The sequence below is a fragment of the Neophocaena asiaeorientalis genome, unplaced genomic scaffold, assembly GCF_003031525.2.
Source record: "Neophocaena asiaeorientalis asiaeorientalis breed wild unplaced genomic scaffold, Neophocaena_asiaeorientalis_V1.1 scaffold238, whole genome shotgun sequence".
In the NCBI taxonomy this organism is placed as follows: domain Eukaryota; kingdom Metazoa; phylum Chordata; class Mammalia; order Artiodactyla; family Phocoenidae; genus Neophocaena; species Neophocaena asiaeorientalis.
The window spans coordinates 475537-498315 of NW_020174555.1; the positions used below are offsets into that span (position 1 = coordinate 475537).

At 45.7% G+C, this 22779-nt stretch overlaps 1 protein-coding gene across 5 annotated transcripts in view; it reads right to left on the reverse strand.

Moving 5' to 3' along the window:
- Positions 1-22779, reverse strand: part of TMEM131L (transmembrane 131 like) — a 159190-nt gene that overhangs the window by 135215 nt on the left and 1196 nt on the right. For all 5 annotated transcript variants that reach the window (XM_024757491.1, XM_024757490.1, XM_024757492.1 and 2 more), the window contains exon 3: positions 14081-14124. In XM_024757491.1, the coding sequence (XP_024613259.1) occupies positions 14081-14106 (26 nt within the window). In that variant the 5' untranslated portion in view covers positions 14107-14124. The remainder of the gene's footprint in view (positions 1-14080; positions 14125-22779) is intronic.

Here is a 22779-nt window from a genome sequence, read left to right on the forward strand (position 1 = left end):
AATGTGGAGGGGGGGGAAAAAAAAAAAAAAAAAAAAAAAAAAAAAAAAAAAAAAAAATGCATGCAATCCAGGTCCTCTAGCTGTTCTTTTTCTTGCTCCAGTTTCCTATTCTACTTACTTCTCCCGTTCTCTCCTTTTATTAGTCAATATTACAGGTGTGCAGGTCTCCTGAAGCATCTCTCTCCTTCTCCAGTTCCCCCTTTAGCCCCAATTCAAAAGCAGAAATAAAAAGAAAAGAAAATGTAGATACTGTTGTGCATTTAAGTGAGAGATGGTCCTTAAACTCAACAAGAGACCTGGTTACTTGATATCTGTGCGTCCATGAACCCTACTCCATATGCCACAAATACACTTCTGAACTCACAAAAACAATGCCCAGCACGCACCTCTGAACTGGGTTTTGTTTTCGTCGTGCCTGTTCCCTTTAACTGTCAGCTCACTTTTTCAACCTGGAATTTCGGTTTCCAACGGGGAGCAACACGCTTTTAATGGACCCTTACTGTACCCACGGTAACTTTAAGGAGTTTAGGCAATTAGGAATAACCTCCCTTAATTATGGTCTAAATGTGGTGAATTAATGAAACCCGTTCCCAACTACCTAAACACATTTCAAATTAAAACGAAGCCTGAATTTACAACCCAGGTTAAATGGATTAAAAGATTAAAGGCTAGAGTGCAAGGGCTTTCTCCACCTCGCTCTCACATTTCAACCTCAAATTACCCCAGCCCTCTAATGACTGGAGGAGTCACTGTGAAAGCGCCTAATTACCCAAGAATTACGCCAACCATAACCAATTTCAAGATCACAGATCACATGTTCCCAAAACATGAATCTGCTAATTAAAGTTACATGAAAGTCAAATCAACAGGCAATTTGGATGGGACATCCATCCACCTGAAAGCAGACTGATGGATGAAGTATTAAAACCCACAGTAGGGCTTCCCTGGTGGCGCAGTGGTTAAGAATCCACGTGCCAATGCAGGGGACACGGTTCAAGCCCTGGTCCGGGAAGATCCCACACGCTGCAGAGCAACTAAGCCCGTAGGTCACGACTACTGAGCCTGTGCTCTAGTGCCCGCAAGCCACAACAACTGAGTCCGCGCGCCTAGAGCCCACGCTCCGCAACGAGAGAAGCCACCACAATGAGAAGTCCACGCACTGCAACGAAGAGTAGCCGCCGCTCGCCGCAACTAGAGAAAGCCCGCGCGCAGCAACGAAGACCCGACGCAGCCAAAAATAAATAAATGAATTTATTTAAAAAAAAAAAACCCACAGTAACAGCAGCTATGCCTCACTGTTGGCACTATCAGACACCCAGATCATTGCAGTCCAAACCTACGGAGGCAGAAAGAGACTCATCTGGATTCAAGCATTTCCAGGGAAGAACAAAAGGATTCTCCCTCCAAACCGACGAATGGCTCACAGGGATGTGCTTCAGCATGTGTGTCAACCCACAAGGATTCACTTGCTGGGTTTAAACTGGGAATGAAGCAAGTTTAAGATACTGATACTTCCACATGCAGCCCCAACACGGCACACACGGCCTGGCAGCATTTTCAGTAGTTGTATTTTTCTGAATTCTAATCAAAGGACTGTGGTTTGATTTCAAGGCTTTGCCTGTTTGCTAAACTTCAGTGTATACCGAAATATTCTTCAACCTTCCCACTTATTTCCCACAAGTTAAAAAAAAAAATCATAAAAAATACTTGTCCCCGGCGCCCACACTTTTGTGTAAATAAAGAATTCCCATGGATATGCTCTTACAGATACACAAAGAAATAATTTAGAAATAAAACCCATTCGACCAAAAGGCCAGGTTCAATGAGTCGGTAAGAAAACCCATGGGCCCTAACGCTGTCCCTGGCGCCCTGGCAACCCAAAGCTGTGTGACCAGTAAGTGCAGCTCTCAGAATGAAAACGCCCAGCCAGTCCAACACCCAAAGTTACTTCCTGGGAGCCCCAGAGTTCGGGGAGAGCAGGGGAAGCAGGTGAGGGGACCCTCAAAGGGCTCACAGATGAGTCTCTGTATGTAATAGGTTGAATCGTGTCCACCTAAGATGACGTGCTGAAGTCCTACCTCAGACCTCAGAATGTGACCTGACTTAGAAACAGGGTTGCTGCAGACATAATTAGTTAAGATCAGGCCATACTGGGGTAGGGCGGGCCCCTGACACAATACGACTGGCGTCCTTTTAAGAAGACAGCCGTGTGAAGACACGGAGACACACAGGGAGAGCGGCATGTGTGGCAAAGGCAGAGGTGTTGGCGTGTGGCTGCAAGCCAAGGGACACGAAAGACACCGGAGAAGCAACAGAAGCTAAGAGGAGGCAACGAGGGATTCCCTGCGGGTTTCAAAGGGAGAGCAGCCAACACCTTGGCCTCGAGAACTGAGAGAAAACATTTTTGTTGTTTTACGCCACCCCGTTTGTGGTACTGTGTTATGGCAGCCCTGGGAAACTAACACAGCACACTTGAACTTGGGCTTCTTCCTCCTGCCCTCCTCCGTCCTGCCCCTGCCGCTGGCAGACACTCCCACTGCACCACGAAAGAGCCCCAGGGAATCCCCGTCTGTGGCCCGCTTGGGGAGCACAAGGCAGGCTCAGCCAGCCCAGGCCCTGGTCCCAATTGTCTCCCTTCTCTCCAGCTCCCACCCACCCCTGGGCACCAGCCCCGCTCCTGCGGCCAGGCCAACACCCCTGACCCAGTGGGGAGGGGGGAAGGTCAGGCAGGATGTGCAAGTGCCCTTCAGTGTGCTGCTCCCGCCCACCCCAGCTCCTCACAGAACCTTTAGAACATTTCTTTCAGGTTTTTTTTTTTTTTTTTTTTTTTTGTGGTACGCGGGCCTCTCGCTGTTGTGGCCTCTCCCGTTGCGGAGCACAGGCTCCAGACACGCATGCTCAGCGGCCATGGCTCATGGGCCCAGCCGCTCCGCGGCATGTGGGATCTTCCTGGACCGGGGCACGAACCCACGTCCCCTGCGTCGGCAGGCGGACTCCCAACCACTGCGCCACCAGGGAAGCCCCATTTCCTTCAGTTTTTACTGAAGTAGTATCCTTTGTCTTGCCCCAACAAGCCCCCTACAGACTCACACTCACACACACACACACACAGCCACGTGCCCAGAGGGAGCTGGGCCAGGAGGCAGACCCGAGTACACACACACCCTGTACTGCCAGTGGCCCACTCCCAACCCATAACTGAGACTTTCTGTTCCTGGGCCAAGGTTTCTTGCCAGACTCACTTCCCTTATAATGAATGAATTATCCCAGAGAAAGTTCCTCAGTTCTCCCTGGAAGCCGACCTCGATGGCCTGCTGGGGGACAGTGGACCCCGACGGGGGGAACCCACCCCCACCCCGGACAGAGCTCATTTAGGAAAATCGGATCGGCTGGCGGAAGGCTGGTCCCATGAGAGGAATGCAGGAGTCCTCGGTTGGCTCAAATCCCGGGCCAGCAACCAGGAGCCGCACTGAGCACAGCCTGTCTCCCAACTGCCACCCGCTGCTTCACCTCCAAGCCCATTTCTGCATCTCATTATTCCACCTTCAGCCAAAGGTGGATTTTGAAATGTGCTCCCTTAGATGCCTCATCCTGGACCAATGGCATCCAAGTCTGGACTTGAGCCACATCAGAATCCCCAGGAGGGCCTGTGAAAGCAGCTCGCAGGCTCCTCCCCTGGAGCTCCTGATTAAGCTGGGCCTGGGGTGGGGTCTGGAAGCTGGCCTAACAGGTTCCCCGGTGGTGCTGACTCTGCTGGTTCCAGGACTGTGCTTTGAGAAACGCCGCCCTAGCCCCTCCACTCCACACTGGGCACAAGTGACAGCTGGTGGCACTACTGCAGCCGGCCTGCCCCTCATTCCCCCTCTCCCCTACAGTGTGCGGAGAGCACCACTCCCCAGGGCTGGGGTAAACGCTGCCAATCCAGTGGCCCCACCAAGCCCTCGGCCAGGGAGGGGTTCAGGGTGAGCGTGGACCCATGTTGACGTGTGAGGCGTAAGCGGAAGTCGCTGAGGGGCGCTCCTGAGAAAGAGGCACAGGAGGAAGGTTGTCCTAGGCTGTCCATGGATGTTCAAGCGGGCGGCCAGAGGCCGTGAGGCCCGGGGGGAGCTGGGCAGGACCGGCAGCCAGCAGCACAGACAGGTGGGAAAGACCCGGCTGCCCGGTGCTGACACCCACCTGCTCAGCAAACCAAGCCAGCACCACCCTGCTCCCGGCTTCTTGTTAGGTGACATAATACATTCTTTATTGTTTCAGCTGGTTGGGTCAGGGTTTTCTGTTACCTGAAGCTGAAAATATCTAATCACAAAGCAAAGCAAGCTAACAGGATAGCACGTCCGTCCAGGACAGAGGGCAACCTCTCAGCACACATGACAGTGGCGTATGTTCCACAAATAATCCTAAAATTCCAGATTTGAACTTTGCAGACCATTCCAAAAGCTATGCAGCTGACAGTCAGTGGGTGTGCAACACCCAGAAATAGTGTAAACTGAAGAAGGCGTCTAGCACCCCGTAAAGGGTTACTGAAGACCCAGCTCGGGTCTGTCTTACGAGAGCCATGCTCATTTTTTTCAGGGGTTTCCCAGGAACCCCCCACTACTAAAGCTCACCAGAGAATTCAATTGTTTTCACCTATCACTCTTCAACTTAGTCTCCTTCTGCAGAAAGCAGGTACCAGTATATCTAGTTGTGAAAATGGTCTTCTAACCTATTCCACTTTAGAGACAAGGTAGACAAGCATATCTAGGAAGGGGACACCTCAACTTATGTGCCTGTCCTGCCACCACACAGCTCTGTGATCTGAAACTGTTTTGCCTTTATGAACTCATTCCTCATCTATAAAATGAGAATACCAGCACATATCCACCTGTTTTTTTAAGGACAATGCATGTGAAAGTACTCTGTAAACCATAAAGTACAAGGGCAATGACTTAAATCCAGTTTTGAATGGATTAATTGGATTAACATGGCCTGATTTTGAGAGATAAAGATTAATCACGTTCCCAGAAGAATTACTTCACAAAAAATTCACAGTACATACACACACCTGCCGTGACTATCAACTGGAACACTGTTGCATGTTATTCAAACTGGACTTCACCTATTATCAATAATTTAGTGGCAGCTAAAGGAACCAACATCCACAGGGCACCATAACCCTGAACGTCACCGTTGTACAAGGTATGACATCAACGTGGATTACTTACTGTGCACAGTTTCACAGAGGTCAACTCGAGAGGTTGTGCCTCCGCTTTTACAGAAGATACTGGGAACTACCTTCGACAGCGGCCGTGGGCTCCTCCGGACATCCCACAGGTGGCAAATCCTCTTTTCTACTGGAGAAGTTTAGTTTTAGCCCAACAGCCTCATGTCCTTCAGAGCCATGTTTACTTGGACAAACTGGGTAGAAACCACAGGACTTGGAGTGAGGGAAAAAGCAGGTATGGCCCTAAACCCATGCTTCTCAGACTGGGATAAGTATCTATAGAGCAGAACACCAGGAGGTAAACACGGCCGTCTTCCTGAAACATGAATTTTATTAAAGGATTTCTGGAGGGAAAAAAAAAAAAAAGGAATAACCAGTGAGTAATTTTTAAATGACTAAAACTTCTCAATAAATTTTTAATTTTTTTTTTAATTCAAAGAATTTTCATGCTCACAGCAGACCTTTCAAAAATCCATTCCCACTACTTTGGGGGAAAGCATTGGGAAGGGCTACCCGTAGCAAATGAAACTTTTTCTTGCATCATTTACAAAGTAGATGCAATGGCAAACCCTAAAGTAATGGTTCCAAAAACATCTTTATTGAGCACATCTGAGAAATACTGTCCAGGCTACCACAGTAATCATTTGTAAAGTGCCAATGTTCTTTTGTTACATTTATTGGGGCGGGGGGTGCGGGGGGATCACTGTTACTCTGGAGTCCTATTTTCTCTGTGGAAGACTCGAACAACAAACTCATAATTTGATGACAATTCATCTTAAATGAGAGTAACAAGCTCCCAGGAGACCCTATTATCTCATTATTGGTGTTCCTAGACAGAGAACACTGCCTTGGGAAATCATATTTCTTCTTTGAACCCTGAAATCCCAGGCTCTGCCCCCTTCTTAAGCAATAAGAAGCCTGGTGTCACGACACGTCTCGAAAACCTTTACAGAGCTAATCAACACTGCTGCCAATACTTTGGGCTCCACCTAGGGTACCTTTATCTCTCATCGACCCAAAGCACACTAAAGAAGGGCCAAACAGCCACAATGTCAGCTTGTCTCTTAAGACCTAAGTTGGGTTTCCAGCGACAAAACACCCAAGTCTCTCTCTTGCTCACAGCACTACCTTCTCTCTTGTCTAAAATAAGCTTCTCCGAGTGTTTTATACACTTTTTGACCATGTGGTAATTTCCGTGGGCAAGTCTTCCCGAGCTGTTGAATCTGCCTCACTCTTTCTTCAGAGCACCCACCTGACTGCATGGACTCCACAGTTACTTCCCTGTTCAATACTGTGACAAGTGTGTAAGTGATCAGCCAGGCCACTGAGTGCCCTGTGGAAGGATGCCAGCTGAGGGTCAGACTTTCGGTGCTGAGTTTAGCCACTTCTCCTCAAGGCATCCCTAAGTCTATCATAATCCACGCTGAGGTTCTGGCACTGGGTGGCCACATTTACAGAACACACCCAAGCTCTCCAGACTTCAACTCCCCATTTTTGTTTCTGGAATATCAACATTAATGAAGTGGTTTGCCTGTTTTTGTTCTAAATTAACCTTCAAAATACACCTGGAATTATGAAAGTTGTTCAAATATATATTTTCCATATAAAGATACAAATTAGCACAAGCCTAATCACTCCAGAGTATGTAAAAAAAATATATCCAGGAAAAGTAAAAATTTCAGTGAAAATCAGAATTAAGATTCTGATCCTATTATACTATTTTTCTAATTGATTTCAACTGAGGGTTAACTAATTATATAAGTGTCAAAAGCTTTGCTAGAAATTTCACAACCCAAAAAAATCTGAAAGGGGTTTTGTGGGTTAACAAATTTAATATATACCAAGAACCCTGTTTAAAAGCTTGTATTCTAAGGCCAACACCTAAATTATGAGCCCTATGACAGTCAAAGGAAATTCATTTCACACTGTCAGGACCACAAAGACCATGACTGAACGCAATCACTGCACCCCTCTCGGGGCCACATGACCCTGTAGAAGGTTCCACAGGGCACACACAGATAGAGCTAATAACCCATTCTCGTTAAAAACACGCCAACTGCAGTGACCCAATTTAAAAACTACAACCCCTAATCCTAGTACCAGTACTGTGGTTTCAATGGCAAATATGGTTTGTGTGCTTGGATATGAAGAGCAAGTGAAGCATGACAAGCAATCAATTTAAAAGACTTAAAAACAGGAGGGGGCATCGCTTCATTCAGCACCTCCTCTCCTAGGTGTTAGGTAGTGGATTAGGTGCCGGGGGGTCAGCTGACTGAGACTCAGGTGGGTGGGCATCCGGAGAAAGGCAATTTTAAACAGAGGAGTGAACGTCCGGGCCGGCAGAACTGCCATGGTGCGTGTGGAGCAGGACGGAAGGAGTTAGTCAGGTGAGAGGTGTGCCAGGGAAGAGAAGAGCATCTCGGCAACGAGAGAGGGAGAGAGGCCGTGCGTGAGGGGAAGCGAGGCTGGAGAGGTGGCCTCTGTGCCATGCTCAGAAGGTAAGGCTGCTTGTAAGAGGAATGACAAGCAAGGATGCACATGCTTTAGATACATCACTTGGGTAGGAACCTGGAGAACAGACTGGGGTAGCTGTAAAACCAAGGCAGGAGACCATGTGAAGAAGATGCAGCCAGACCTGGTGACCCGCTGGGGACGAGGTCTATGAGAGGAGGCGAGGGGCGTCCTGATTTCTGACTTATGCAAATGAATGCACGGGGTGGGGGCGGGGGGGCACCGGCCAGCAGTGGGGGCCGGGCTATGGCAGGGGAGCAGCCGAAGGAGGGGGGTCGGGGAGGGCCGTGGGGGAGGCCGGGAACCTGAGGGGACTGAGCCCAGGAGCTCAGTTCAGGACACACTGACTGGGCGGCACCGGAAAGCAGAGGAGAGCTCGCTGGGCAACTGCACAGGTGCAACCCCTGGGCAGAAGGTACCACCGAGTTCAAGTTCCTTCTCTCTCTTTAAAAACCCAAGACAGCAGGCGCCATCACCCAGGGAAATGACAGATGGGAAGAGAGGAGCGTCCAGGATGCAGCCCTGGGGAGGCAAGTTCAGGTTAAAAATGCCCGATTCGGGCTTCCCTGGTGGCGCAGTCGTTGAGAGTCTGCCTGCCGATGCAGGGGACACGGGTTCGTGCCCCGGTCCGGGAAGATCCCACATGCCGCGGAGCGGCTGGGACCGTGAGCCATGGCCGCTGAGCCTACGCGTCTGGAACCTGTGCTCTGCAACGGGAGAGGCCACAGCAGTGAGAGGCCCGCGTACCACAAAAAATAAATAAATAAAAATGCCCGATCCTACCAACACGTAAGGAACTTCAACGTTGTGCTAAAAACACAGCTTTCGATTTCTGAAGAGAAACAAATAAAAGTGGAAAGTCGTTCCCTTCCCCATGGGGGCTCTGAGATAACTCACTGCCAGAAGGAAGCTCCCTGAAGATTAAGTCGCTTCTGTCTGCAATTACAACTTTCAGTATGTTGCTGAAAGGTTAACGAGATTTTCTTCATGTTCTGACGAAAACGGTTTCAGGAGAACACATGTTGCTGCCGCTACCAATCAGATAAAAGTACATTAAAAAAAAAACCAAAGAAACCTTCCACAGACACCCCCTGGCCGGTCAGTATTTACAATTTTTACCTCACCATTTTAAAAGCAGAGTTAATATACTATTCATACTTTGCCAACGCTTAAACTTTTCACATTCTAACAAATATACCCCAAAAAGGCCTTTTGGAGATGCGTCCAGAGAGTCAGACCAGCTTCCCAGAGAGTGTCACCTCTAGGAAGAGCTGCAATCAGCTCGCTCTCCTTTGCTCCCCTCACTGAATCCCCAACAGCAATCTTTCTTTCTCAGCAGAGGAACAGATTACTGCTGATATGTGAGAACACCCAAGAGAAAAATGAGGATGGAGAGGAGAGAGGGGAGAACATTTTTCAAAAACTGCTTTTCTGGCATTCAACCAAGTACAATTACATAGCATTCACAGAAGATGGAGTCAAGATAGTATAAACAAAATCTTCAATGAGGCCAATTACCCTAAAAGCTTTCCAAACTCTGTTTGAGATCACAGGCAAGCTGCTCTAGAACCCTGCGCCCCAGAATCTACAGTGGTCCAGCCAGGACCCTGCCTTGGCCAGTCTGGGGGGAAACACAGAGTCCCCTTCACTGCCCAGACTCTCTCCAGTGACAGAGGTCAGTGCCACTGACACTTTTCCGAGGACTACACTTTTCCTAGGACGTACTGAGACTCTGTTTTATGATCAAATCTATTTCCCAAGTTAGTAGCTGTTCCTCTACATGGGTTCTCTCAGAGACAGAGCATTCGTTTTGTGGAATTCATATGTGCTGACTTCAAGTTCACCTTAATATCATTAAGGTTAGCGTAGCAGGGTAGTAATTAAAATGAAAATCACAAAAATGTTTGAAAAATGTGTAAGGAGATACTAATGACTTCATAAATAAGGTTAAGAATAAATGGCATTTAGGGCAAACCTCGTCTTGGCCTATAACCCAAAGTATAAAATAAATATCCATGACGTAAATAAATAACTGAATAAACCAATAAATGAGAGAGAACAGACCTCTTCCATACAGAGGAATTCTAAATAATTTATGGAGGTGGAGCTTATTCCACTTAATGACTTCCCTCCAAAGAGTATAGTATGGAAAAAGGTAAGAAAAGAAGAACTTTAGTGGAGAGAGCTAACAAACAGTACCTCAGCCAGGTGGTCATGGTCAGCATCGAAGTGTTAAGTCACGCTGACAGTCGACACCCTTGATATATGAGGAGAATGGCAACTTATAACTGCGGCCTTCCTCCCCCAAACCCATAACCTCGATCTAACCATGAGAAAAAACCTCAGACAACCCCAAATTGAAGGATGAACTCCTCAGAACTGCCATGGTTTCGAAAACAAGGGAAGTCTGACAAACTGTCACAACCAAGAGGGTCCTGAGACATGACAACTACATGTGGTCTCCTGGATAAGAGAACATTAGGGAAAAACCAGGGAAATCCGAATAAAGTGTGGAGTTTAGTTCACCATAATGTACACATGTTGGTTTCTTAGTTGTGACCCACGAACCACAGTAACATAAGGCATTAACACTGGGGTAAACTGTGTGAAGGGTAAATGGGAATTCTCTGTACCATCTTTACAGCTTTTCCGTAAATCTAAATCTATGCTAAAGCAAAAGGCCTAATTTAAAAGTAGCAAGAGATTCTATGAGCTTTGAAGGTATTAAAATCTTCATTTTTTAAAAATCCCAACTGCACAGTAGAAGGTAAATGAACAGTAAGTACTTAGGTGACTGACTGACCCATCACAGGACATCAGACTCAGAGAGAATTCATTCATTAGACTCAGAGAGAACACCAGAAGCTACATTTTCAGAAAATGGACACAAAGGTTTTCTGGTTGCAGCATCCAATCTTCATCATCATCTTTACACAAAAGGCAAAAAACCTCAACAACGACAACAATAAAAAACCCAAGAGGCTTGGAAGTCCAGCTAAGAGGAAAGGGACTAGGGATAAAATAACAGCAAAACACTGGAATATTTGATATTGAGAAGATTAAAACATATAAACCAGGGTAGACCAAACTGTGAGTTTTGAAATCAATTCAGTAGTGGCAACCAGCATTTTTTTAACAAAAGAAAATGAAATAGAAAAGTTCCGTGGTTGTGACGGCTACACAACAATGTGAATGTACTTAATACCACAGAACTGCACACTTAAAAGTGGCTACAATGGTAACTGTTATGTATATTTTGCCACAATTTTTAAAAAATGAAAATAGAAAATACAGTACACCACAGGCAGCAAAGGTAAGCGCTATTTTATAAATAAACACACGTGTACATATTCATACATCCACATATACTGCCTGTGGGTAATAAGTAATCATGATATAAAATGTGTCTTTCATCTGAGTCACTGTCTAAAAGTTTGAAAGCCACTGATTCAATTCCCCCTCACCTCTACATCCTCACTCTGGTCGTCTGTGTCAAAAGAGCACGAAGGAGACTTCCCTCGTGGTGCAGTGGATAAGACTCCATACTCCCGACGCAGGGGGCCCGGGTTCGATTCCTGGTCAGGGAACTAGATCCCACATGTACACTGCAACTAAGGAGCCCACGAGCCACAACTAAGACCCGGTGCAACCAAATAAATAATATTAAAGAAAAAAAAAGAGCGTGAAGGATAAAATCTACTTCACACCTTTAATTGTGACAGGAAATGGGTGAATAGAAACTAGTTCTAATTAATAAGAAAGAAGAGAAGTACACCTCTGAAAGAGGAAAACCAATGCAAAGGCACACAGGACAATGCCCCTGGAGATGCAGCCCTGCCTTCCTAGCTCCACACTCACCTCAACTGCCTACCCGCATCTTCCCGGGACAGGATGTGTCCCATCAAGCCTGAGATTCCTAGAACAACCAAGGAGAGCTCCTGACTGCCCTCTCGCTAGATCTTTCCCATCACCGTCATCGTCACCCCAGATGCTCCAGCCAAATCCGAGCAGCCCTCCATGGTTCCTCTTTCTCTCACTCTCCACAACGGAGTCAACCCAAATTCATCTCAGAACTTTCCACGTCCCTCTGTCCGCACCACCTTCAGCAGGCACCAGTGTCAGCATTTCTCAGCTCTTTTTGCTCCCAGACACTCAGAGAGGATTGTGACAAACTTTGAAATCTGCCCCGTACATTTAAGTAATCCCAACATTCAAAATGCTGTACTACTGAATCACTTTGCTGTACAGCAGAAATTAACACACCGTAAGTCAACTATACTTCCCTTAAAAAAAAAACATACGGGCTTCCCTGGTGGTGCAGCGGTTGAGAGTCCGCCTGCCGATGCAGGGGACACGGGTTCGTGCCCCGGTCTGGGAAGATCCCACATGTCGCGGAGCAGCTGGGCCCGTGAGCCATGGCTGCTGAGCCTGCGCGTCTGGAGCCTGTGCTCCGCAGCGGGAGAGGCCACAACAGTGAGAGGCCCACGTACCGCAAAAAAAAAAAAAAAAAAAAAAAAATACATGTAAGTCAAGGAGAAAAAAAAATTTTTTATATTATACTATGAATTTGAATGTTTGCAAAGAATGCAATTTCTGGCCTATTATAAATATTGGCATTTTTAATAAAACTCACTTTTTAAAATATATTCAAAGGAATCTGAATACTATATAATGATATCCACCGTTATTCATTTTAAAAAATATACGGATAGGCATTCCTGTATTGCTGGATATTCCCTCAAAGAATTTTAACCTAATAGAGCTTTATGTTCAAAGCCTTTTTCAACAAAACTATGGGTATAAATTGAGATCTAGGGGTTTTTTAAATATCCTGTGACCACAGGGTCTAAGTGTCAAATTTTTTTCTTCTGAATTATCATAATTTTTATTAGCACACAACTGATCTAACAAATTTTACAAATTTTGATAGTTAATTAAACATAAGGGTTCAAATTTTATCGAAAATGCATCCTTTAATGAGATTTATGGAACTTTTTCCCCTCAATTGGTTTATACGACTATTACTGCTAGAATGAGACAGGGTTAATTAGCATCAACTTAATCTTATTTTCCTTGTCCCTTTTTTTTTTTGTAATGTAAACACTGAGAAAGCTTGTTCACATAAATAGATGTGAATGGAAGGAGATTTGTTACAGCACTGACCCTATACGCTCTACACTCCCTCAGGATTTTATCCACAAATCACTTTTTGATGGTCTAACGACTAACAATTAGATTGGATTCTCCTTCAATATTATAGAGAGGAAAGATCTGAAAACCACCAAAGTTACTAAGGAATTCATCATCCAGAATTAAATCACTTTCTCCTAACCGATACCAATGCTTCAAATTGTCCCTTTGCCCAAGATGAAAAACAAAGCAGGATCGGGGCCCGGAGAGAGGTCTGCCTTTGTCTGGCAAAGTGGAGAAGTGAGACTGCGAAAGAAGAGGTGGAAAAGGAGAACTTGTGACCTCAGACAGATCAGTTTTAGGAGAATATGTGGATGCTGGGGATCTAGAAGCTGATTCTCTGAAAGTTATCCCCACGCCCAGGTACCACTTAGAGTCTTCAGGTACCTCCAAGGGACCAGATACCTCAGTCTGACAACAACTAACCAAGAGTGCCCCGTGACCAAAGCATTCCCTTTAAAAATGTAATTTACATCTTTTGATTTGCTGGCCCCTGCTTAAAATCTTTTAACAACTCATCCTACACTTAAAGAAATTAAAACCGAACCTCCTCACTATGGCTTCTAAGGTCCTAGCTCATCTCACTATCCTACGAAACCACGCTGGCCTTCTCCACGTCCCTGGATTGCCAGCAGGGCTTCCCACCACAGGCCCCTTGCACCTGCCATTCCCTCTGCTTGCCGCCTGGCTGCTCCCATACAGCCTCCAGACTTCAGCTCAAACGTCACCTCCAACCACCTAAGCATGCTATCCATCTCCTTATTCTCTACCACAGCAACTGAATTCTTGATAGTTCCTATTGCAAGCATAACTATTTTGTTTTGTTTACAGTAACGTCTGACTTCCCTACTACACGCAAACAGGTCTCGTTCAGTGTTTTACGTCCAGCACCCAGCACACTGCCTGATGCTCAACAGATGTCCGTAAACAGGATGGTGTATGCACGCCATGGGAAAGTGAAGTTGGGGGGGCATGTTTTAACAGCTTTCTGTGCAACCTTATTTTAAAACAAAGCCATATTCATTATTAGAGAGTATAGATACCCCAAATGCCAAAGAGAAAGGTATATCACAGATAATGGTAAATACACAAACACAGACATATCCCAAGACGTCAGACAGCATCCAAAGTGGGCAGAGAAACTTAGCGTGGATTTGCTCCCATTTTTTTCCTTACCTCTGTTCTCGAGACTGTTCCTCCATATCGTCTTCAGAATCACCCTATTGAGAGAGAACAGGCTTTAACAGTTGTTTCAAAGAAACACAAAATTTCCCAAAACACAAAAACAGTTCTTCAAATCCCACAGGGGTGGTGAGCTTGTCTATAACAGTGCCTGGTAAACAGCAGGCACTCAATAAATACTTTTTGAAAAAAACAATGACACTAGAATGGCACCACTGAAAGCCAGAAACTCCCAAGTGATCCCTTAGATGTTCACTGTAAGTAAACATCCTACCTGTTTAAAATCACCACCAAAACACAGTCTCAGAATTGGTTTGACATCACTCCTCTCTCCAAGAGCCTTTTTTTTGGTGTTTACGGTTAATCGCACAAGATAAAATTTAACGATAATTAAAATCCCCAAACATCAAGAATGCCCTAAATGAGCACCTGATAGATTTTGACTTAGAAGTGGCATAAATATCTCACTCAACTGCACTTCCAAAATCTTCTCTGAGACCTACCATGCCACACTGTGACTAGAAGCCAAATACCAGGCGGGTAAAAAGAGAAGGTGTTTGCAACAGAAGCAAAAGGGCCGATCCAATTAAACGCCGCCTCGGCGCTTGTCCGGCACCCGTGCTCTTGGCACGGCTCTATCCTCTCCCGAAGCTGCACCGCTGGCTGCGGAAACACCCACCCTTCCTGTGCCTCCAGCGCCCCCATCCCGAGGCTCTCCTGGTCGCCCTGACCCCCATCCTCCTGGGCCCAGACCCCGCTTCACTAACACCCTCTGACTGTTAACCCATTCTTGGAGCCACAGGGCCCCAATCCCTATCTGCAGCCCCAGCTTCTCACACCATCACACATGGAGATAAACACCAACCTTCCCACAGGAGCCAAGGTTCGGGCAGGTTAGGTCAGACCCCACAGTACGTGCAGGACCACTTAACCCACAGCTGCGGCCCCACCGCCAGACACCTCCAGGCTCTACACACTGTCTCCCCAGAAACAATGAAACCAGACTTCTCAACGCCAGGGGTCCCTGCCAAGGGAAGGGCCCCCTTGTGTCGAAGAGGCCGTCACACTCCCTGCCCCTGGGCAAACCTGAGGGTCGTCCTGCACTGCTCTCCTGCTGTCACCTCCAAGCATGAAGATCTACCCACTCATCAGAAATACAGCTCAGACCTGTCCTTCTCCATCCCTCCTGCCGGCAAATCGGCCCAAGCCATCAGCACCCCAGGCCTGCACTACCACTGTTGACGGGCTTTTCACTCTGTTTAAGACTGCCGCCTTCCCAGGAGGTGGAGAAAAGGGAACCCTCATCCACTGCTGGCAGGAATGTGAACTGGTGCAGCCACGGTGGAAAACAGTACAGAGGTTTCTCAAAAAACTAAAAATAGAGCTACCATATGACCTAGCAATTCCACTCCTGGGTATATATCTGAAAAAAAAACAAGAACACTAAATCGAAAAGATACATGCACCCCAATGGTCACAGCAGCACTATTCCCAGTAGCCAAGATACGGACGCAGCCCAAGTGCCCATCAACAGATGAGCTGCTAACGAAGATGTGATACACACACACACACACACACACACACACACACACACACACACTGGACTACTACTCAGCCATAAAAAGAATGAAATTTTGCCGTTTGCAGCAACATGGATAGACCTGGAGGGTATTATTCTTAATGAAATAAATCAGACATGGAAAAACAAACACTATATTATATCACTTACATGTGGAATCTAAAAAAATACACCAAACTAGTGAATGAAACAAAAAAGAAACAGACTTACCGATATAGAGAACAAACTAGTAGTCACCAGGGGGAGAGGCGAGATAGGGGTAGGGGACTAAGAGACACAAACTACTGTGTATAAAATAAATAAGCTACAAAGATATACTGCACAGTACAGGGAATATAGCCAATATTTTATAATAACTATAAATGGAGGTAACCTTTAAAAATTGTGAATCACTATGTTGTACGCCCAAAATTTATCTAATGTTGTACATCAATTACATCCCAATTAAAAAAAATTTTTTTTTTAAAGATTGCTGCCTTCAACCCAGCCTGTGTGCCACTGTGAGACCAATCTTTTTCAACATCAGTCGTTACTTACAGACCCAGCAGTCAAGGTCACCGTGTTAATCTCTGCTCAAGAAGCAACCTCCAAGCTCCTGCACCTGGAATTGAGCAACCATCACTTGACCTTGAGACACCCATCCCAATCTCTACAGCCACACTTCAGCAGGGCTCTGGCTCCCATTCAAAGCATAAAACACACCTCCCCTGTGAGGCTCTGGGCTAATGCAGGTCTCTAAGCGGCCACTCCCTCCCCAAAGCCTTAACAGACCCTCCAATACACACTGCTCCTCTCTCCCTCCTCTCCGTTCCTACATTTCAGCACTTGGATCCAGCTTTATCTCCCCAACAACACCGAGCTCTCAAAGGGTGGGGACCAAACCCCGTAATTTCTCCCCACTCCCTCTTGGCAGTCCCTCCGGACCTTGCTAGCTATTCTAATTCTCTCACAGCTTTCAGGGGCTGGCTCAAATACCAAATACAGGCCTCCTCAAAGAGACCTACCTTGACCTCTTGAAGTAAAACTCCCATCACCCACATCTTCCTCCAATCTGCCACCATATAGCATTGATGCCCTTCTAACAAACTGCGTAACTTATCACTTAGTCTATTTCTTACTTATTATCTATATGCCTCCACTAAACTGCCAGCTCCACAAGGGCAGAGATTTTCTTTTTTGGTTCCCATGACATCCCCAGTGCTTAAAACAGTGCTCAGCCCACAGTACATGCTCCATAAACGTCTGCTGGGCTAAGCACAGTCTAGGTGTTTCGTAAACACTAGTGGGTATCGCCCCACACCTGTGACATGGCTATCATCAAAAAGACAAAAGATAACAAAGGTCGGTAAGGATGTGGAGAAAAGGCAGCCCTCATGCACTGCTGGTGGGATTGTAATCTGGGGCAGCCACTACAGCGAACAGTACAGAGGTTCCTCAAAAAATTAAAAATAGAACTACCATATGACCCAGCAATTCCACCTCTGGGTTATTTATCCAAAGAGACCTGAAACACTAACTTGAAAAGATATATATACACCTATGTTCACTGCAGCATTATTTATAATAGCCAACACACAGAAGCAACCTAAGTGTCCACTGATAGATGAATGGATAAAGAAGATGTGATATGTATGTACACTGGAATATTGCTCAGCTATAAAAAAGAATGAAATCTTGCCATCTGTGACAACATGAATAGACTCGGAGGGCATTATGCTAAGTGAAATAATTCACACAGAGAAAGACAAATACCATATGACCTCACTTACTGGTGGAATCTTAAACAAAACAAAACAGAACAGAACACCAAGTCCACAGATACAGAGAACATATTGGTAGTTCCCAGAGGCAGAGGTGGGGAGTGGGCACAATGGATGAAGGGTGTCAGAATGTACCAACTTCCATTTATAAAATACATAAGGCATGGGGGATGTAATATGCAGCACAGTGACTACAGTTAATAATACTGTACTGCATTATTTGAAATTTCCTACGAGAGTAGATCTCTTTTTTTTTTGAGAGTAAATCTTAAAAGTTCTCATCACTAGAAAAAATTTTTGTAACTCTGGATGGTAATGGATCTTAACTAGACTTATTGTGGTGATTATTTTGCAAAGCTCCAAATACAGAATTATTATGCTGTACACCTGAAATTAATATAATACTTTATGTGAATAATAGCTCAATAAAAATTTTTCCAATAAAAAAATGTTAAATACCAGTATATATAACTTTTTACGTGGGCCTCTCACTGCTATGGCCTCTCCCGTTGCGGAGCACAGGCTCCGGACGCGCAGGCTCAGCTGCCATGGCTCACGGGCCCAGCCGCTCCGCGGCATGTGGGATCTTCCTGGACCGGGGCACGAACCCGTGTCCCCTACATCGGCAGGCGGACTCTCAACCACTGCGCCGCCAGGGAAGCCCAGATAAAACTATTTTTAAAACTTCATTTGGACTTCTCTGGCGGCGCAGTGGTTAAGAATCCGCCTGCCAATGCAGGGGACACGGGTTCGAGCCCTGGTCCGGGAAGATCCCTCATGCTGCAGAGCAACTAAACTCATGTTCCACAACTACTGAAGCCCGCGCGCCTAGAGTCTGTGCTCTGCAACAAGAGAAGCCACCGCAATGAGAAGCCCGTGCACTGCAGTGAACAGTAGCCCCCTCTCGCCACAACTAGAGAAAGCCCGCGCGCAGCAACAAAGACCCAGTGCAGCCAAAAATAAATAAATTAATTAATTAAAAACAAAAATTTCATTAAGCAAACCTTCCTAATTCAAAACATAACATGAAATTACTTCTCTCAGACACAGGCACCTTATCACCACCATACTACTTTCCTGGTCAGACTGTGCTAAAACTCATACAGTAGCAAAGTGGCCAAAAGCTTGGGCTCTGGAGCTAAACTCCTCCTGGATTCAAATCCCACCACTGCTGTGCGTGTTCTTATCGCCTTGGGCAAGTTACTTACCCTCTGTGTGCCTCAATTTCCTCATCTGAAATCAGCTCACAATACTTCATAGCTTTCAGGATCTTAATATGAATTAAGACTCGTAAAGGGCTAAACAATGCCAGTAGTATTCAACCCATGTTGGTTATTATTTTTCTATGTTAATAGTGGAATTTGATTCAACCAAAAAGAAATTTCTATGACAAAAAGATTTCCAAATGCTAGTCAATGCTTCCCAGCCTGGGGCGAGAGACTATTACCTCACAGCGTACCTGAGATACTCATTGTGCCACTTCCTGGTTCACTTTCTACCAATTTCTGATATCTACACGCTCAGGCTTAAGTGGGCAAAATAAACAAGACGCGGGATTTTTCAAGGCAGAAACATTCTTATTCATCACTGTACCGCAGGGGCCTATCTGGGTCAGGCCCGGGCCAGCTGTTTGCTCGATGGACTAACAAGGCCAGGATCACACAGCCTCACCATCCCATCCCAGACCAACATGCTTCTGCATCAGGAAACAGCTCCTACTCGGCACCGATGTCCACGTCCCAAACCCAACCACGGCCCTTAGGAGTGAGGCTTCTCACCCCAGTAAAGTCTGAATGGACTAAATGAACAAACTGTAGATTGCCCTTCTTGCTCCTAGAACTGATACAGAAATGTGATTATTAAACAGTAATAGGAACTCGACGCCTAAGGCATTCCACCTGCCATCTTCAGGAGTGGCTAACTTCATGAATAGGGGAACTGTTCAAGACACTGAGCACGGCCTCTCCTCCACCAGGAAGAACCCCTGAAGGCCTACTGCACGCACAACATCGTGGCCACAACAGGGCACCCAAGCATAGATGCCCAAACCCTCTTAAGGGGAGCCCAGTTAGGGCAACAAGGCACACACAAGACAAAGGAAAAAATCCAGACACTCGAGAAACTCAAAGGGGAGGAGAAATGGAGACAGTGCCACGGCCAAGCTAGGGGTCAGGAAGGACTGATCTCGGACAAACGGCAGGGCAATCGCATTTGTATTTTCATTCAACAGATCCATGTTGGGCCTGCACGGTCAAGGGGCAGGCGAGTGTCCCAGAGGACTGAGCGGAGCTGCAGACAAGGTCACACTGCAAAAGGCCCCGAGGGCCACAGGGGGTCATGGAAGTTTCTGACCTTGAAGGCGGAGTAAGAAGGAGCACAAAGCAGTACCTTGCACACAGGCATCACTTCTTGACAATAAAACATATGACGAAAACATTTGTTTGGCTTCTATAACATCACCACTCTGGAGTCAGTGCAGTGAAGCATGAATGAAGTAGAGTCAGAGAAGAAAAATCCTGTAAATCTAAGAATAAAATTACATGTTTTTTTCTTCCTTCTCATTATCACCATGGATCAAGTTTTAATGTTCTTAGACCAAAACATTTTACAACATAAAAGAGTGTATAACAAAAAGATATGAAAAATGTAACTTATCTATGCAACTGCTGGGCACACGATAATACTGAGTTATCTGCACTAGTTCAGCCCCTTCAAAGCAGAAAAGCTGTTCCATGCTCTCCAGTGACCAAATCTAGGGGTCAGATGAGATACTGCCAAAAAAACAGGTAACCTATATTAAGCGCTTACTAAATTCAAGGCACTCAGTCCTCACAAAATTCTCTGAGATTGGCACCACTATTAACCCCATTTTGCAGATGAAGAAACCAAGGACAGAGAGGTGGAAAGCGATGGAGCCCTGAGTCAAATCCTGGAAGCCCAGCCAGAGGGATTTATAAGGCTGGCAGTTTATAACAATTCAATTATTATATCTGGTTTTACTAATGATGCATTATTCAAGTTCTTGGTTACTTAAGAGACCCATTAAAAAAAGAAAAAGAGGGCTTCCCTGGTGGCGCAGTGGTTGAGAGTCCGCCTGCCAATGCAGGGGACACGGGTTCGTGCCCCGGTCCGGGAAGATCCCGCGTGCCGCGGAGCGGCTGGGCCTGTGAGCCATGGCCGCTGAGCCTGCGCGTCCAGAGCCTGTGCTCCGCAACGGGAGAGGCCACAACAGTGAGAGGCCCGCGTACCACAAAAAAAAAAAACAGAAAAAGAAAGAAAAAGAGGGGCTTCCCTGGTGGTGCAGTGGTTGAGAGCCCCCCTGCCGATGCAGGGGACACGGTTCATGCCCCGGTCCGGGAAGATCCCGCGTGCCGCGGAGCGGCTGGTCCCTTGAGCCATGGCCGCTGAGCCTGCGCGTCCAGAGCCTGTGCTCCGCAACGGGAGAGGCCACAACAGTGAGAGGCCCGCGTACCGCAAAAAAAAAAAAAAGAAAAAGGCCCAATCTATAGAAAACATGTCCAAAATAGATAACTGTATAAATGTTAGTATTCAATTTTTTAATGCCACATCTTCGGACGCTCCTGTTTCACTGATCATTGACAAATCTTCACTTCTGAAGCCATCTTTTAAGTCTTCCTGAAAGGAACCCAACTTACAAAGTAGGCAGAAAACCCGCAAATTTACATAACACCTATAAATATTCTCTTTTCAACAGACTCCCTGACACACATGAGGGAACTTTTTCTGAAAAAATTCAAAATACTTTGAAAAGAATTCCGTAAAAATAACTCTCTTCAGAACTCTCTGCAGTTTACACACACACACACACACACACACACGTGCAGTTTAGATAGATATGCAGCTTAGATAAATATAGACAGACAGACCCATATCTATCCTCACCCCCACCGAGGTACATGTAGGGTAAAACAGTCTCTAAAAAATCCACATATAGATGGAGTATTTAGAAAATGATTTTGAATATCAGTTTCACTTTCATTATAGCTTCGATTAAATGAGCTTAGTTATAAATGCTTCTATAGTGAGTATTCCAGAGAACAGCTTCTAAAATTCTAACATTTTTTACCAAAACAAACTGTATTATACATATAAACAAAACCAGAAATTAAGATTTACATCAGCTCACTTTTGAGCCTATAAGTAAAATCATTCATCATACCAGGGGCTTTGACATTTCCATCTCTGAGCACAGAGACTGAGCCTTCGACTAATGCTGTAACAAATGAAAGTCTATCATTTCCTTTCCTTTCAGTCTGGGTTGGCTTCCTACACTAACCAGGAAGAGGTAGAGGGTACGATTGAGTAAAAATGCAAAAATGTATAGATGTACACCAGTGCTTCTCAACCGGGGCAGTTCTGCTCCCCAGGGACATCTGGCAAGGTCTGGAGACATTTTTAGCTGTCACAACTTGCGGGGAGGGAGGAGTGACTGCCACTGGCATCTAGCGGGTAAGAGGCAGAGATGCTCCCAGGACAGCCCCCCACAATAAAGAATTCTCCAGCCCAAAATGTCACTAACATCTCTGCTGAAAACTCTGATATACACAAATATGACTATACTGCATTTGTGAAAAGTCAATATGCCAAATGTTCAGCATGGTTCTCTCAGCAGGAGTTGAGTGATTTCTATTTCGTTTTCATCTTTCTGCATTGTTGTAACACTACACATCTGCCCTTTACAATCAGGGGAAAAAAATCTATTTAGGAATAAACTATTAAGAGAAGGACAGACTACCTGCTCCCCATCCTGATGGGGCTTTTTCTCCAAGGACTGGTCTCTTTCAGCCTGCTGGCCTTCAGGGAAGGTCCAGTGCATTTTTCCTCTGAAAAAATCACCTCTCCACCTTGAAGCTGTTATTCATTAGCCCTGGTTAAAATGAATATTCCAAATATCTCAAAACCAGCCCTCTAAATGCTCCACATACGAGGAAGAACACTGAAATGTAAAACTGCACAGCCTCGCCAGTGAAGTTACAGCTACACATCCTGTTTTCTAAACAGCCACAAGAGACAACATAGAATTACGTGCTGCCACCAATGTGAGAAGTAATGAACATCTTAAAAGTTACTGGCACACGATCTGAGTAGTCCCTTGCAATTCAAACCACCCCCCACCCACCCAAAACATGCATTTGGGGTCACTACTGTCGCTGATGAGAAACAGTCAACAACATTATATTTAAATGTGTACATCTGCAGTCAATGAGAAATTCTCCTAAAGGTTAAATCTTAAACACAAAGGCTTTGCAGTACTCTATTGAAGCGGTAAATCTGATGATGCCAGATTCCCAACAAATCATTAGTAATGATTTTTCCACATGCAATCATTACAA